General features: G+C 42.6%; 1 protein-coding gene and 1 long non-coding RNA gene across 3 annotated transcripts; both read left to right on the top strand.

Moving 5' to 3' along the window:
• The first annotated feature begins 111 nt into the window (after positions 1 to 111).
• Positions 112 to 1,555, top strand: LOC122722482. Of its 2 annotated transcripts, XR_006349403.1 has the most exons (3): positions 112 to 316; positions 388 to 1,014; positions 1,485 to 1,555. It is a non-coding gene; the product is annotated as an uncharacterized LOC122722482 (long non-coding RNA). The 2 variants fall into 2 exon arrangements; XR_006349402.1 differs by lacking the exon at positions 1,485 to 1,555 and having other exon boundaries at positions 388 to 1,362.
• Positions 1,556 to 2,001: 446 nt separating this feature from the next.
• On the top strand, positions 2,002 to 4,007 carry LOC110606288 (zinc finger BED domain-containing protein RICESLEEPER 3-like). The gene is made up of 4 exons (XM_021745036.1): positions 2,002 to 2,323; positions 2,417 to 2,954; positions 3,116 to 3,538; positions 3,809 to 4,007. The coding sequence occupies exons 1-4, from the start codon at positions 2,002 to 2,004 to the stop codon at positions 4,005 to 4,007; spliced, it is 1,482 nt and encodes a 493-aa protein (XP_021600728.1).
• Positions 4,008 to 16,455: the final 12,448 nt, after the last annotated feature.

Here is a 16,455-nt window from a genome sequence, read left to right as displayed (position 1 = left end):
TTTTGGAGTCAAAATAATTCGGTCGAACCGAACCGACCGAATTTAATTTTAAACGCAACGTTTTATTATAGGGTTATATCAATTCACTTCCTATCCCTCGTCATTCTTCACGCGGCGCATACCTTCGTCTCTCTCAAACCAAATCCCTAATCTCCATCCTTCGCGTCTTCAATCCGTAGCCACAGCCACCCACCCCAGTCGCTAGTCCCACAGCCACCCACCGGCCACCCACCCTGCCACCCTTCGCGTCTCTCTCTCACGGCCATCGCTCGCGTCTCTCTCTCTCATAGCCGTCGCTCGCGAGACTCTTTTCACTGTAAGTTTCATGAACTTAGCTTGTAAGTTTAGCTTGTAAGTTTCAGTGTTTCACAGCCGTCTCTCTCACAGGCTGTAGAACAAAACTTGAATCGTCATCTCGTTGGACAGTGTAAGGAGATACAAACACAGAAGGTGATTCACAACACCTAGCACAGATTCACAGAAGGAGATACAGACAAACCTAGCACAGGTGATTCACAACACTCTAAATACTCAAAGAAGGTTCAGTTGCTCAGTCTCACCGTGTTGGTAGAGCTCAGGTTTTTTTTTTTTTAAGAAAATTTTTTGGTGAGTAATTTCTGGGTTCTTTCTAGGATGAAATTTGGTTGCTGTAAGTGTTTGAATTATGCTTTTTTGGGTTTTGTTTCGAGTGTTTTGGTATTGTGTTTCTGGTAAATTTTGTTGCTACTTTGATCTGTTAGTGTTTTGCTGATTTCTTTTTTCCTTTAGTTTTAGTGCTACAGTTCATTTGATGGATTTACTGCTTGTGGAACTCCATCTTGTTTATGTTATTTGATTTTTTATGCTAAACGAGTGGTGCCAAGAATTATTTTAGAGATCTGCTCTTAGTTTTGGGAGCTTCTGTTTCCGAGTTTCTTGTAATTATATTTTTCTTTTCTATCATAATTGTCAGGTTGTACCAGAACTTGGAAAAGTTTGGTGCCCATGCAAGTGCATAACACATTAATAGGCTAGGTCAAAATTGTCTAGATGTTTGTGTTTTTTTGCAGAATGTAAAACTGGAACCTCTTAGGTTTAATCATTTGAATTTTATTTGGAGCCATACAATCACGACCAATTTATTTGGGCAAAAAGTGAAGCTTTACGTTATTCAATCATAATAAGAAATCTGATGAGCCATATCTCATTATGTGTTAGTATTCCCTAGAAATAGGCCATTTAGTCAGAAGTGGTCTTAGTAAAACATGCACGGAAGAGACAGAAAGATTTCTTGTTTTATTGCTTCTATATATTTTAGCCTTCAGGTTGTCCAGTTATGTTTCATGATAATGATTTGCTTGTTCAAATATTTACCTTTTTCTTTTTGCACTTCTGCATTTTGCCTAAAGCCTAATGCACTTATTCATGCAGACAAATCAAAATGATTAAACCTAAATAGGGATAGCTTATAGTTTTTCTCATTTCCACATTATAAATAGGGATAGCTCATTAACAGCTTTGCAAAATTCACAACTCTTCAACTACATAGAGAAGTCTTCTTTTTCTTCTTCCAATTAGAAAATTAAAAAAAAAAAAAGAAATAGAGGGTGAGCAGTAACAGTTTCAGATTTTGGAGTGTTCAATTGGTTAGATATCTTGATTCCTTAGATTCCTTTTTTTTTTTTTCACAATCTTCAAATGTCTGGTATGATTGCTTTTATATTTTTAGCTGCTGTATGTTAAGAATCTGGGAGTTTAAGGAAAGTTTATTTATTTATTCAGGTGTATTTCATTTATGATTTCATCTTGTAAATTCTGCTAGAATAAATTATTTATGATTTCATTTATGATTTCATCTTGTCAAGTTTAATCTAGTTTTAGGTGCATTATTTTTTTATTTTTTGTGCTTTATAATACTTTAAATTTGTGTGTAACTATTTATATTTTCAATTTATACAGATCAATTTTTATTTGAAGATGACAGAGTCACAATAAGGAGTATCAAGTAATCCTCTTTTGATAATGTCTAATCAACCTCCAATTACTTCAAGCCAAACTGAAGTAGAAGAAGCTACTTCCAAAACAAAAAGAAAGAGTATGAAGCCAAGATCATCTGTTTGGGATCACTTCACCAAGTTTGTCGATAATACTGGTACGCAAAAAGGCAAGTGCAATTATTGTGATAAGGAATTTTTTTGTGATCCGAAAAAGAATGGTACTACTTCACTTAGAAATCATATGTTTGCATGCATAAAGAACCCTCATAGTATGACTACAAGACAATCTCAACTGTCTTTGCAACCTACTTGTAGTACACAAGAGGGAGGAGGGGGAACACGGATAGGTACATTAAGTTCATGGCATTTTGATTAGAATGTTTCGAGGCAGAAACTAGCTAAGATGATTATTGTTGATGAGCTTCCATTTATGTTTGTAGAAGGGGAAGGGTTTAGAGAATGGGTTGAATATACACAGCCTAGGTTTCGAATACCATCTCGTTGGACAGTGTCTAGGGATTGTTATGACTTGTATTTAGAAGAAAGGAAGAAATTAAAAATTTTTTTTCAAAAGACTAGTCAAAGGGTTTGTATTACTACAGATACATGGACCTCATTGCAAAGAATCAACTATATGTGTGTCACTGCACATTTTATTGATGATAATTGGACACTGCAGAAGAAAATTATTAATTTTTGTCCTATTACAAGTCATAAAGGTGATGACATAGGGATGGCAATTGAAAGTTGCTTGCTTAATTGGGGAATTAAGAGAGTCTTTATTGTAACTGTTGATAATGCCAGTTCAAATGATGTTGCAATTTCCTATTTGAAAAAGAAAATCAATGCTTGGGGGTTTAGCATTTTAAATTGCAAATATCTTCATATGAGATGCATTGCCCACATAATCAACTTAGTTGTTGTTGATGGAATGAAGGATGGTCTTACTCCAATTAAAAAGGTTAGAGATGCAGTTAGGTATATAGGCAATCTCCTGCGAGGTTGCAAAGGTTTAAGGCATGTTGTGAGATGGAAGGGATTCAAAGTAAGAGTTCTTTATGCTTAGATGTGTCCACTAGGTGGAATTCTACTTATCCGATGTTAAGTTCTGCACTGAAGTTTGAAAATGCATTTGACAGATATGCAACTGTAGATCCATATTTTAAAATTGATCTTCAATCATCTGAAGGTAATGGCGTGCCAGATAGTCTAGAATGGGAATATATTGGAAAAATTGTTGAATTTTTGGGACATTTTTATGAACTTACTTTGAGAATTTCTGGATCTAGATATGTTACTTCCAATATATTTTTTGATGAGATTAGTTCTGTTGACTGTTTGTTGCAAGAGTGGAAATCAAGTAATGACTTGGAATTGTCATGTATGGGAGAGAAGATGAAGCTTAAATTTGATAAATATTGGGGGGATCCTGATAAGATGAATAAAATTATTTACATTGCAGTGGTGGTTGACCCTCGATATAAGTTAGAATTTATGCATTTTGCTCTTTCAACTGTGTATGGAAAAGAAAAAGGTACAGAATTGGCAAAGAAGGTTAAATTGTTTGTGTATGAATTATTTGATGACTACAAGAGAATATTTTAATCTGAAAATGCAAATGAACACATTGGAAATGTAAGTGAGAGCATCGAAGAAGGAACAAAAAAGAAACCTAGAATGAGATTGGGACATCAATTCATGCAACATAAAATAGAGATTGGTGAAGCAAAGAGCAAGTCTGACTTAGATTCTTATCTGAATGAGGACATTTTAGTTTTGGATGAGAAAGAAGATTTTGACTTATTAAAATGGTGGAAAATGAATGCTAATAGGTTTCCTATCTTATCACACATGATGAAAGATATATTAGCGGTTCCTATATCCACAGTTGCTTCAGAATCAGCATTTAGCACTGGAGGTAGAGTGCTTGATTGTTTTAGGAGTTCTTTAACTCCTAAAATAGTGGAAGCCTTAATATGCACACAAGATTGGTTGCGAAAATCCCAACATCACAAATCGATTGAAGAATAAATTGCAGACCTTGAAAGACTTGAAGAATGTATGTATTAATCTTATTTAATTTGCTTTTTTATGTTTTATTTATTTTTATTTTAAAGTATCAATTTTACTTAATTTTTTTTTAATTTTTCAGCATTTGCAAATGTGGACATAAGCAGTAGTACAACTGAAAATACAATAAATTTGGATAGTTGAAGGTAAATTAGGTAATTATATATATATATATATATATATATATATATATATATATATATATTTGTTCATTTAGTTTAATAATTCTAATATTTTTTTTCATGTTTTTATAGAAATTAATTGGCATTTGAAGAATGGAGAAATTGAAGAATAGAGGGTTGATTGTTGGTGACATAACTGTTGATGGATATTTTGGAATTAACTATTTTATTATGTTTTATGTTTATTAAATGGAGGATATCTGAATATGGATTTATGGTTGGTTTGGTTGTTAGTGGATTATATGAAGTATGGACTACTTATTATTATATTCTGATGATGTTGTTTTGATATTGTTTTGATGTTTGAATTGTTTTATAATTTAACTATTATATTTGATTAAGTATATTAGGTTAGAAGTTGTTGATTAATTTGGATTTTATGATTAATTGATTGAATTTTATGATTAATTAAATATATTAGGTTTAAATCAATTTTTATTAGGCCCAAATTATAATATAATTCAATGAAATTAGAAAAAAAAGTTCAAAAATCAGTTTCGAACCGGTTCGGTTCGATTCGGTTCAATTTTCTATCTTATTTAGTTCGGTTCGGTTTACATTTTGAAACAATTCGGTTAATTCGGTTTTGGCCGGTTCGATTCGGTACCAAACCGAACCGACCGATGCACACCCCTATCTGTATGTAGTGTTTTTATATTGAGAAATGATGACCCAAGCTTGATATATATTATGTTGACCCAACTAGAGCATTTGATGAGGGCTCCAGTAAGGGGGTTTTATGATTACAAGTATAGTGCATGCACAGGTCAAGTTTGATAAGAGAAAAGTTAAAATTTTTATGTATATGTTTGATTATGTATGGGATTATACCAGTTGCACAGGATCTATGTTAGGCTTGCTACGGATCCCGGCGACCTTAAGTCGATCTGGATCCTAGTGCCGGTAGTGGTCCTGTTTCTGGATCGTTACAGGTCCAGTGGGACCATCAACATGATTGTTGGGGGGACAGGAGGTCGGATGAGCCGTAGGGGGAAGAAGAGGAGTCGAGAGGGGGAAAGCAGCAGCGCCGAGGTCATGCAGGTCATCGAGCACTCTCCAGTGGCCATCACTTTTTCTCCGGAGGATGCTCAGGGTGTTCAGATGCCCCATGATGACGCCCTTGTCATTGAAGCCGTCATTCACAACTACCGGGTCAAGAAGATCTTAGTGGATGATGGGAGCAAGGTGAACCTGTTGCCCTACCGGGTTTTCCAGCAGATGGGAATCCCCGAGGAACAGCTAGTCCGGGATCAGGCACCGGTCAAGGGGATCGGAGGAGTACCAGTGCCCGTAGAGGGGAAGGTGAAGCTGGCTCTCACCTTAGGCGAAGCGCCAAGAGCTCGTACCCATTATGCGGTGTTCTTAGTGGTCAAACTCCCATTGAGCTACAACGCAATCCTGGAGAGACCTGCGCTGTTTGACTTCGAGGCCGTCACCAGTATCAGATATCTGGCGTTGAAGTTCCCAACATAGATAGGAGTGGGAGTAGTCCGGGGAAGCTAGGAAGAGGCGAGAGCAGTGTACTTAGCCACAATGGCAGAGCCGAGCTCAGCAGCGGTGAGGCTCGACTCAGAGGTGCTAGAGGTCAGGGATGAGAAGAAAGAGGCCAGAACAGAGCCGGTCGGAGAGCTGGAGACTTTTCCTTTATCAAAAACAGAGACAGATAAGGTCTTCAGTCTCAATGCCGGCCTCACTGAAGAACAAAAAACTGAAGTGATGGCCCTGATCCGAGGCCACTCATCGAGCTTCGCCTGGAAGCCTTCAGACATGCCCAGAATTGATCCCGAGGTGATGACCCATAAGCTGAACGTCCTCCCCGAAGCCAGGCCGGTGAAGCAGAAGAAGAGGGTGGTAGGAAGGGAGAAGCAACAGGCCACCAGGGAGGAAGTACGGAAGTTAGAAGAGGCAAGCTTCATTAGGGAAGTCATGTACCCGCAGTGGTTAGCAAATCCTGTATTAGTCAAAAAAGCAAATGGCAAATATAGGATGTGCATAGATTTTACCGACCTAAATTAGGCCTGTCCTAAAGATTGTTATCCCCTCCCTGATATTAATAAAATGGTCGACTCTACGGCCGATTTCGATTACATGTCTTCTTTGGATGCTATGTCTGGCTATCATCAAATCCCAATGGACAGGTCGGATGAAGAAAAGACCTCATTCATAATAGAAGATGGGACCTACTGCTATAAAGCCATGCCCTTCGGGCTAAAAAACGCCGAGGCAACATACCAAAGACTGATGAACAAAATCTTCAAAAATCAGATTGGCAGGAACGTAGAAGTTTATGTAGATGATATGGTGGTCAAAAGCCTAACTTTTCAGCAACACATGGTAGATCTGAGGGAGGTATTTGGGGTGTTAGAACAGTACAGAATGAGGCTGAACCCAGCGAAGTGTGCCTTCTTCATCAGGGGAGGAAAGTTCCTGGGATACATGGTGAGTGGGAAAGGCATCGAGCCCAATCCGGAGAAAGTAGAAGCTATACTGAGTATGCTAGAGCTGACCTGTGTAAGGGATGTCCAGAGACTGACTGGGAGAGTAGTGGCGTTAAATCACTTTATGTCAAGGTCGGCAGAGAAATGCTTGCCATTCTTCAAGAAGTTGAGGAAAGTGCCGAACTTCGAATGGACAGAAGACTGCCGAGAAGCTTTCAAAGAGCTCAAAGGCTACCTCAGCTCGCCCCATGTGCTCAGCAGCCCCTTGGAAGGAGAAGAACTTCTGATATACTTGGCAGCCTCTGAGCAAGAAATCAGTGCAGTATTGGTAAGAGTAGATGAGGGAGAACAAAAGCCAGTATTTTACGTCAGCAAGGTGCTTAAGAATGCCGAGGTCAGATATCTGAACATTGAAAAGATGGCGTACGCTCTGTTGCTAGCAGTCCGGAAGTTTAGGATCTATCTGGAAAGCCATCAAGGTGTAGTGATGACAGACCAACCTCTGAAGAAGATTCTGCACAGGTCGGAAACATCAGGTCGGATGCTTGCTTGGTCCATTGAGATTAGCCTTTACTGCCTAGAGTATCGACCTCGGACCGCTATAAAATCTCAAGCCCTTGCTGACTTCATAGCAGAGTGCTCATTCAATGAAGAGCGGGGAGAGTCATCTTCCGAAGCATCGGGGAATGGGAGAGAAGGAGAGCCTTTCCAAGAATTCAACTGGAAGTTGTATGTAGACGGGGCATCAGGCGTCGGGGGCAGTGGCGCTGAAATAATGCTTAAGGGACCTGGAGAATTTAAGGTCTGTTATGCCCTACGCCTGGAATTCAAGGCCTCCAATAACGTGGCAGAGTATGAAGCCCTAATAAATGGGATGCTGGTGGCAATGGAGGTAGGGGCAACCGACCTCGAAGTGAATAGTGACTCCCAACTGGTGATCAATCAGATAACTGGGGCATATCAGGCCAGAGACCCAACCATGCAGAATTACCTAGCAAAGGTAAAAGCCATAGAAGCCGAGCTCAAGGGTCGGGGAGCCATCATCAAATACCAAAGAATACCTCTAGAAGAAAATGAAGAAGCAGACCTACTTAGTCGGTTGTCCAAGGAAGAACTAGAACAGCTCCCTGATGAAGTGTACATACAGCATGTCAGCACACCTACTTTTAATAAAACAGCCACTGTGTTGCAGGTAGAATAAAGCCAGACCTGGATGACCCCGTACCTAGAATATCTGGAAAAAGGAAAGCTCCCTGAAGACAAGGATGAAGCAAGAAAGATAGCAGCTCGTGCTGCTAATTACCAAGCAGTAAGAGGGACCTTGTACAGAAGGGGGAAGTCCAGCCTATGGCTCCGGTGTGTGAACCCGGAGGAGGCAATAAAGGTGATGGAAGAGATACACAGGGGAATATGCGGAGCTCACGAAAGAGCAGGAACACTGGCCAATAAAGTATTTAGGCAAGGGTACTACTGGCCCACTGTTAAAAAAGAGGCAGAAGAGTTCGTCCGGAAATGCGATGTATGCCAGAGGTTTGCCAACGCCATCAATGTCCCAGCCACTCCTCAGTCCAGCATATCCATCCCGTGGCCGTTATCACAATGGGGAATAGACATCCTGGGACCCTTTCCTAAAACCACGAGGCAGAAAAAGTTTGTAGTAGTGGCTGTAGAGTACTTCTCAAAATGGCCAGAGGCGGAGGCAATTCCCATAATCACAGCCCGTCAGATGATAGATTTTGTATGGGGGCACATCATCTGCAGATTTGGCATACCCAGGGTGCTCATCTCAGACAACGGCAGGCAATTTGACTGCAGCGCCTTCAGAGCGTTTACGGCAAACATGGGCATATGGAACAAGTTCTCCTCAGTGGCCCATCCTCAGACCAACGGTCAAACAGAGGTCACCAACAGAGCTATCCTCCAAGGATTGAAGAAACGGCTAGATGGGGCCAAGGCGAACTGGGCGGAAGAGCTTAACAGCATCCTGTGGGCACTCCGGACTACCCCCAGAACGTCCACTAAAGAAACACCCTTTGCACTTGCTTTTGGCACAGAGGCCGTAGTCCCAGTCAAGCTACAAATCCCCACTCATCGAGTCCAATTTGCTAATGAGAGCACTAACGATGACAAGTTAAGGAGCAACCTGGATGCTCTCGAAGAGGTTAGGGAGGAAGCTCAAGTCCGAACTGCCGCTTATCAACAACGGGCAGCCCGTTATTGCAACCAAAGGGTCAGGGAAAGAAGCCTAAAGGTGGGAGACCTGGCCCTAAGAAACCTGGAGGCTAAGGGAAAAAGAGCGGCAGTAGGCAAGTTGGCACCGACCTAGGAGGGCCCCTTCAGAATAGCAAAAGTGGTCAAGCCAGGAGTATACCGAATTGAAGATATGCAGGGAAACCCTGAGTCCCATGCCTGGAATATCCAGCACTTGAAAAGGTACTTCCTCTGAGATATCGTTAAATGTAAAAGACCTATTGTATCTTCAAGCATGATAATAAAATAGACGTTGATTATCGTCCCTATTCATTATTTGTCTCTACTCACATTGCTTTCATGAAAGAAACAAAAAAGAAAAATGAAACAGGCATAAATGCCCAAGACCTCAGTTAGGTAGGTGGCCGAGCTCCCAAAAGGCCCCCGACACCACAAAACCGGCTGAGATGACGAAGCGACAGTAAGGCCAATGAGCCCGAATCTTGCGCAAGACCTCAAAGAGGTACAAGGTCAGGATCCCGTAAGATCTCCTGGAGCAAAAACGGCCGGCGGGATCTCCAAGATCTCCCCGGAGCAAAAACGGCCAGGATCCCGTAAGATCTCCTGGAGTAAAAACGGCCGGCAGGATCTCCAAGATCTCCCCGGAGCAAAAACGGCCAGGATCCCGTAAGATCTCCTGGAGCAAAAATGGCCAGGATCTCGTAAGATCTCCTAGAGCAAAAATGGCCGGCAGGATCTCCAAGATCTCCTCGGAGCAAAAACGGCCGGCGGGATCTTCGAGATCTCCCCGGAGCAAAAATGGCCAGGATCCCTGAAACACAGCCTGTATAAGGCTCGTCAAGGAAACAAGAAATTAAGTATTGACTTCACAGTGAGGAAGACGAAATTCCGAACTCCTGAGCCCGTCACATAGATAGTACGAAAGCTGTAGCGCAAAAGCCTAAGCAAAGAACAAAAATCCGAGCTCCTTAATCCGCTGAATGGACGGACTCACGACAAAAGCAAGAGACCCTGCCCACAGCTCGGATTAACTCACAGTAAACAAACACTTAGCAGAAATGACCCTGGAAGAGGAAAACGACAAAAAAGCTGAACTCCCCATCCCAGTGGAGCATACAGCCCGGACCGCACCGACTGACAAAAGGTCACTTCAAAAGGGACCAGATATCCGAGCTCATAACCAGAAAGAAAGGTAAAATCGTCTAAAATGAAGCCGCGCAGTTACAAATAAAGTCTAGGGATTTACCCCCTCACCACTCATGTAATAAATGCTGAGGAGGTAAAGGGGCAACCCGAGGAGAAATCCAATGGCGTGAGCAGATGAGACCCCAGCTTCAGTTCCTGTCAAATCAGAGCTAAAAGCAAAAAGGCCAGCCCTGCTCATCACCTTTAAAGGTACATGATCTGACTTATTGTTTAAGCAAAGGCTGTGTGCCTGAGCTCATAGTAATGAAGTAATAAGAGAAAAATGAGGATGTCCTTACAAGAATCATAAAAACTCGTAGGTCGAGAGTTCAGCCCACTGTTAAAAATAGAGCTCACGGGTACGGCTAGTCCAGCTCGGAAAGAGCTTACAGATAAGAATGCCTTAGTGAAATAGATAAACTTATAAGTCAAAAGTTCAGTCAATTGATAGAATTTTAGTTCTGATGGGCTTGAAGGCAAAAAGGAAAAAACAAGCAAAGTAAATGAAAATGAAATTTCATTCAAAGAAAAAGAAGATTTACAGTCTAATCACCCCCTCTACTGAAGGAAAAACTGCCCTCAAAGGACTTACATGTCTAGGTGCATTATCATCTACATTTATATCACTATCACCTACACTATTATCTTAGCTTTCAATTCAGGAGAATCCTTACAGTTCGGAAGATGAGCTTCACGAGTCTGTTGGATTCCCCCCTTTTTAGCTCGGTGGACTCCCTATACTCCCTTAGACGCTCCTTACACTCCAGCTGAACTCTGTCTCGTTATTATAGGAGAACTGAACAAGTTGATACCCATAAGCATCTCTCACTGTTCCATCATACGCTGTGTGTATATCACACATGAAAAATATAAGTCTTCAAGTTAAAGTCCCAGGAATATCAGCATTGTCACTGAAAAAACTATCTCGACTGGTTACTGAATGAACAAAACATTCCACGGGATTCAAGCTGGTTAAAAAAGAACCTTCAACGATAGCAGATGGGATATAACACTTGGCAAATTCAGTTGCATTGTCACCCTTTTGCTTATTCAAAGCAGCACAAGAAAATTGGTGAGGCATTCTGAAGGGCAATGGAACAAGTGAATGTTGCAAACCTACACACATACTATGTTGGACTAATTTTAGCAGATTACCTTTGCTTCCTGATTTAAACATAGTCATTAATGCATTGTCCTTACTTGCATATTTGTAAGCTAAACTTTGAATATCACAAAACACATGTTTGAAAGCATCAACAGAAGCTCGATTGAGTGCAGCAAATCTCTGTTTCTCATAGCACAAGTGCTCTATATCAAAATCCTGACACGAACCCACCATGAGCTGCTTTATGTTGCATATGTGAACTGCATCTTGTGTTCCACAATAAATCTCAGAAATCATATTATTCCATGAGTTTAAGTCAGGAGCAGACATCAGGGGCACCACGGGAACCTTCTCCTTCTTCCCGAGAGGAAGAAAGGCAGGAGCCGGTCTTCTAGAAGCCCAAGACTTCTTTGGAATGCGAACCAGGACAGGCACTTCGGTGGGGACGGGACGCTTGTCCCCGACCTTCTCTGCTACACCCCCATCATCTACAAAACTGAGTTCCCTCTCCTCGGTACCTGGGCTGACCTCGGAAAGGGCCCCATGAACATTCCCCACAGAGGCGATCTCAATCCTTCTTGCAAGGACCCCCATCTCAGCTATGGAGGCCTCAAGCCTCTCTCCAGAAGCATCGCCAGAAGGCGGGGCAGGCTTCGCCCCTGTCAACCCAGAGTCCTCGCTTGGCCTTGAAGTCCGAGGGGACCTGAGAGCTTGAACAACTAAAGCGGCTGAGACCGACCTGCCGCTGCTTGGCGGCCTTAAAGATTCGGCACCTCGAGAGCTCGACTTCAGAGCTCGGGCAGAAGCAGGGGGAGGAGGCCGGCCGGACGACCTGGACGATATGACTTCGGCCACTTGTTGGGTAACCCCCGCCGATCGCCCTACTAGGAGGGCGTCCGAGGCAACATTCAGGCTCCCCCTGGGCAGCGTAAGAATCTTAAGGGGCTTAATCTGATCCATCTTCATCTCAGAAGCTGCAAAAAATCCAAAATCGGGGCAAGTCAGAACGATTCTCAGTAAAAATCACAAAAGCAAGATTAAAACAGACCTCCATGAGAGACAAAGTAATAAAATTTTTAGCTCGCCTTGACCAGCCCGAAGAAGGTATCGAACAGACATCCTGTGGATGTAAAACCCCCGCTCAGACAGACAGATTCGAAAGAAGACATGAAGAGAATGAAATTAGGGGTCAGCATTCGAGAAGCAATATCAAAATACTAGAAAACCCCGTGGAAGAAAGGAGATAAGGGAAAGGATAAACCATACTCTTTTTATTTACAGAGAAAACTAAGCTCACGTCTTTCTGAGGATCGAGTATACCTGTAACGACCCCAAAAAGGACCGTCACCGGCGCTAGGATTCAGGTCGGCTTAAGGCCGCCAGAACCCGTAGCAAGCCTGCTATACTCTCTGTGTACCTGTAAACCTCATACATGATCATATATTTGAAAATAAAACTCTTTTCTGAACCAAGGCTTAACCTGTGCATGCACTATCTCTGTACTCTGTACTCATGTACTCTGTACTCTGTATCCCTGACTAGAGCTTGCTCTAGATGGATTTATTATACCTGTTAAGCCTGGTTTTCACATGCAGGAAAACATATATACATATACAGATCATGTACAACACATACATCACTAGGTCAAGCAACAACTATTACATCTCTTTAATATTACATGTCCATTCTAAGCTATTACAGATCTCTTTACTTTTTCTGTACTCTGCTGGACTGTCCCTTCCTATACCCTGTACACTGAATACTGAACCTGCAAAACTGGGGTTAAGGGAGTGGGATGAGCTCTATAGCCCAGTGAGTAGAACAGTAAAACATCTCAGTAAAATATGATCTCATGAAATGCATCATATCACAGACAAGCCACACCAAGAGTAAACCTGTCACCACATAGTCCCAGTAACTCTGTGCCAGGGCGTAGAATCGAGCACCTGGTCTTCCTGTCATATATGTATATGTGTATATAACACCTGTGAACTTACCATTGCCAGGGCGTAGTCAAAGGCTCCTGGACTTTGCTATATACCTGCCAGGGCGTAGTCAAAGGCTCCTGGTCTTTGCTATACGTGCCAGGGCGTAGTCAAAGGCTCCTGGTCTTCCTGTCTGTGACTATTGGATCATTCAGCATTTACTCACATCATCAAATAACAATGCAATGCAACATTTTCGTGAATACTAATGCAATCAACCTATGGCATAAACATGATGCATGAGATATGCTAAAAGCAGTTTGTGATTCAATTAAAAGTCATAAGTTTAGTTCCACTCACCTCTGGCTATCTGGACTGACTGACTCTGCAGGCTCTGAAACTCTGGAGCAGTACTCACTGCTGCTCTCTCTGGTTCCTCTGGTCTGTACCTATACAGATGGACTCAAATGAGGGACCAAACTAACTTATCAATACCTCTATTAAACTCTCCAAGAATCCCCTGAAACTCACTTAACTATCCATGCAAAGCATGCAAAAGAAAGCTGGACAGGACACTTTCGGCGGCAGGTTCGGCGGCCGAATGTCCTCTCCAGAGACGAAACTCAAGCACCTTCGGCGGCACCTTCGGCGGCCGAATCCCCCAAACAGAGCCGAACATGCAAAAACACTCGGGGGCAAGCTGTGGCAGCCTACGCTACCATGCAAGAGGTTCGGCGGCCGAATGAACTTTCGGCTGCCGAACCTGAGTTCATCCCGAACTCAGCTTCAACGGCAAAACATCTCCTCCTTCCCTTCAAGCTCTCCATACATGCATATACCAACTTCTCAACACACATATACATAAGTATATGATCACAGGGGTCCAAAACTATCTAATAACCCCAATCAACAAAACAAACATAACATATAAACATGTATACATGCATAACTCATCAAACCTATCATTAAGAACCTAAACATGCCTTTCCTTCCATACATCCCCCTAAAACCTTCAGAAAACATATTCAAGAACATCACTTACCTCCTGTAGTAAGAAGCTACACACTCTAAAATGGATCACCTCCTCTCACACTCTCAAACTCTCAAACGCGTAACTTTTGTTTCTCTCAACTCTCAACACCTTTGCAAGCACCTCAAGCTTCTGTATGATCACCCAAAACATGTACAGGTGAGTCATAGAGACGTGGCCATTCCATGGCAAGAATCTGAGGCCAACACTTGTCAAAAACCATGACTTAGCTCACCAGCCAACTCATTGTCGGCTGCCCAATCACATGCAAGACCATGCAACATTCGGGGGCCGAACTTCCCTTCGGAAGCCAAACACTTTCGGCGGCCGAACTTACTTTCGGCGGCCGAACTTGGCTCAACTGCCTTAGGTCATTGCAACTCAAAACTCACTTCCCTTAACCTTCAAACATTTAAACACATCATAACACCTAGTAAAACATAAATCCTACCCTTTTTAGAATTCCGACACCCCGGATTTCACCAGACAACAGGAATTCCGGTGCCGGATTCTAGTCGGGTATTACATTCTCCCCTCCTTAAGAACATTCGTCCTCGGATGTTCCTAAAACACAAAACAAAACACAAGGAGGAAACTAACCTCAAAACAAATAGGGATACTGCTGGAGCATCGATTCTCGCGTCTCCCAGGTGCACTCTTCTAAATTATGGTGGTTCCATAAAACTTTCACCATCGGAATCTCCTTGTTCCTTAGCTGTCTGATCTGCGTGTCAAGAATCCGCACTGGCTGCTCTATATAGGTGAGATCTGTATGAATCTCCACTTCAGGCTCACTCAGAACCTGATTCGGATCTGACACAAACTGTCGTAGCATAGAAACATGAAATACCGGGTGAATTCTCTCCATAGAAGCAGGTAAATCCAGCTTATACGACACATTTCCGATCCTCTGTAACACCTCAAAGGGTCCAATGTACCGTGGAGCTAATTTACCTTTCTTCCCAAAACGAACCACTCCTTTCATTGGAGACACTTTCAGCAATACCCAATTACCCTCTTGAAATTCTAACTGCTTTCTGCGAACGTCTGCATAACTTTTCTGTCTACTCTGAGCTGTTCTGATTCTCTCTCTGATCATGGGCACCATTCTACTGGTAATGTCTACTAACTCTGGCCCTGCAAGAGCCTTCTCTCCTACCTCTTCCCAACAAATAGGGGATCTGCACTTCCTCCCATATAATGCTTCATAAGGAGCCATCCCAATGCTAGCATGATGACTGTTATTGTAGGCAAACTCCACCAATGGTAGATGCTGCTTCCAAGAACCGCCAAAATCTAACACACATAGTCGAAGCATATCCTCTATGGTCTGGATGGTCCTTTCTGACTGTCCATCAGTCTGTGGGTGGAAAGCAGTACTAAACTCTAATCTCGTGCCCATCGCACTTTGCAGACTCCGCCAAAAGCGAGAAGTAAACTGAGGTCCTCTGTCTGAAACTATAGACACTGGAACTCCATGTAACCTCACTATCTCATCCAGATAGACCTGTGCCAACTTATCCACAGAATAGTTACTCCGTACTGGAAGAAAATGAGCAGATTTCGTGAGTCTGTCCACAATCACCCATATCGAGTCTATCCTGTTGGACGCTACTGGTAAACCCACTACAAAATCCATGGCTATGTTCTCCCATTTCCACTCTGGAATCGGTAATGGGTTAAGCATTCCTGCTGGTTTCTGATGCTCTAATTTCACCCTCTGACAAACCTCACAGGCTGTCACAAATTGCGCCACTTCTTTCTTCATGGCTGGCCACCAATAGACCCTTTTCAGATCCTGATACATCTTGGTAGCTCCTGGGTGAACACTATACCTCGCATTATGAGCTTCCCTCATAATGTCTTCCTTCACATTGCCCCTATCTGGTACACAAAGTCGACTCCCATAGCGTAGGATCCCTTTACTGTCAAATCTGAACTCTGCACTATTGCCTGACTGAACAGTCCTGGCAATTTTCATCAACTCAGGGTCCTCATGCTGTCTCTGAGCTATCTGCTCCAGAAACACAGGTGTCACTCTCATCTGTGCTATCAACGCACCTGTACCAGACAACTCTAGCTGTAATCCCTCGTCAAAGAGCTTATAAAGCTCCATCACAACTGGTCTCCGCTCTGCTGCTATATGGGATAAACTGCCTAGTGATTTCCGGCTTAGGGCGTCTGCGACAACATTCGCCTTACCCGGGTGATACTGGATCGTACAATCATAATCATTGAGCAATTCAACCCATCTTCTCTGCCTCAAATTCAGCTCTCTTTGACTTAAGATGTACTGTAAACTCTTATGATCGGTGATGATCTCGCATTTAACT

The sequence above is a fragment of the Manihot esculenta genome, chromosome 18, assembly GCF_001659605.2.
Source record: "Manihot esculenta cultivar AM560-2 chromosome 18, M.esculenta_v8, whole genome shotgun sequence".
NCBI lineage: Eukaryota > Viridiplantae > Streptophyta > Magnoliopsida > Malpighiales > Euphorbiaceae > Manihot > Manihot esculenta.
This window is presented reverse-complemented; position numbering and strand designations above follow the sequence as displayed.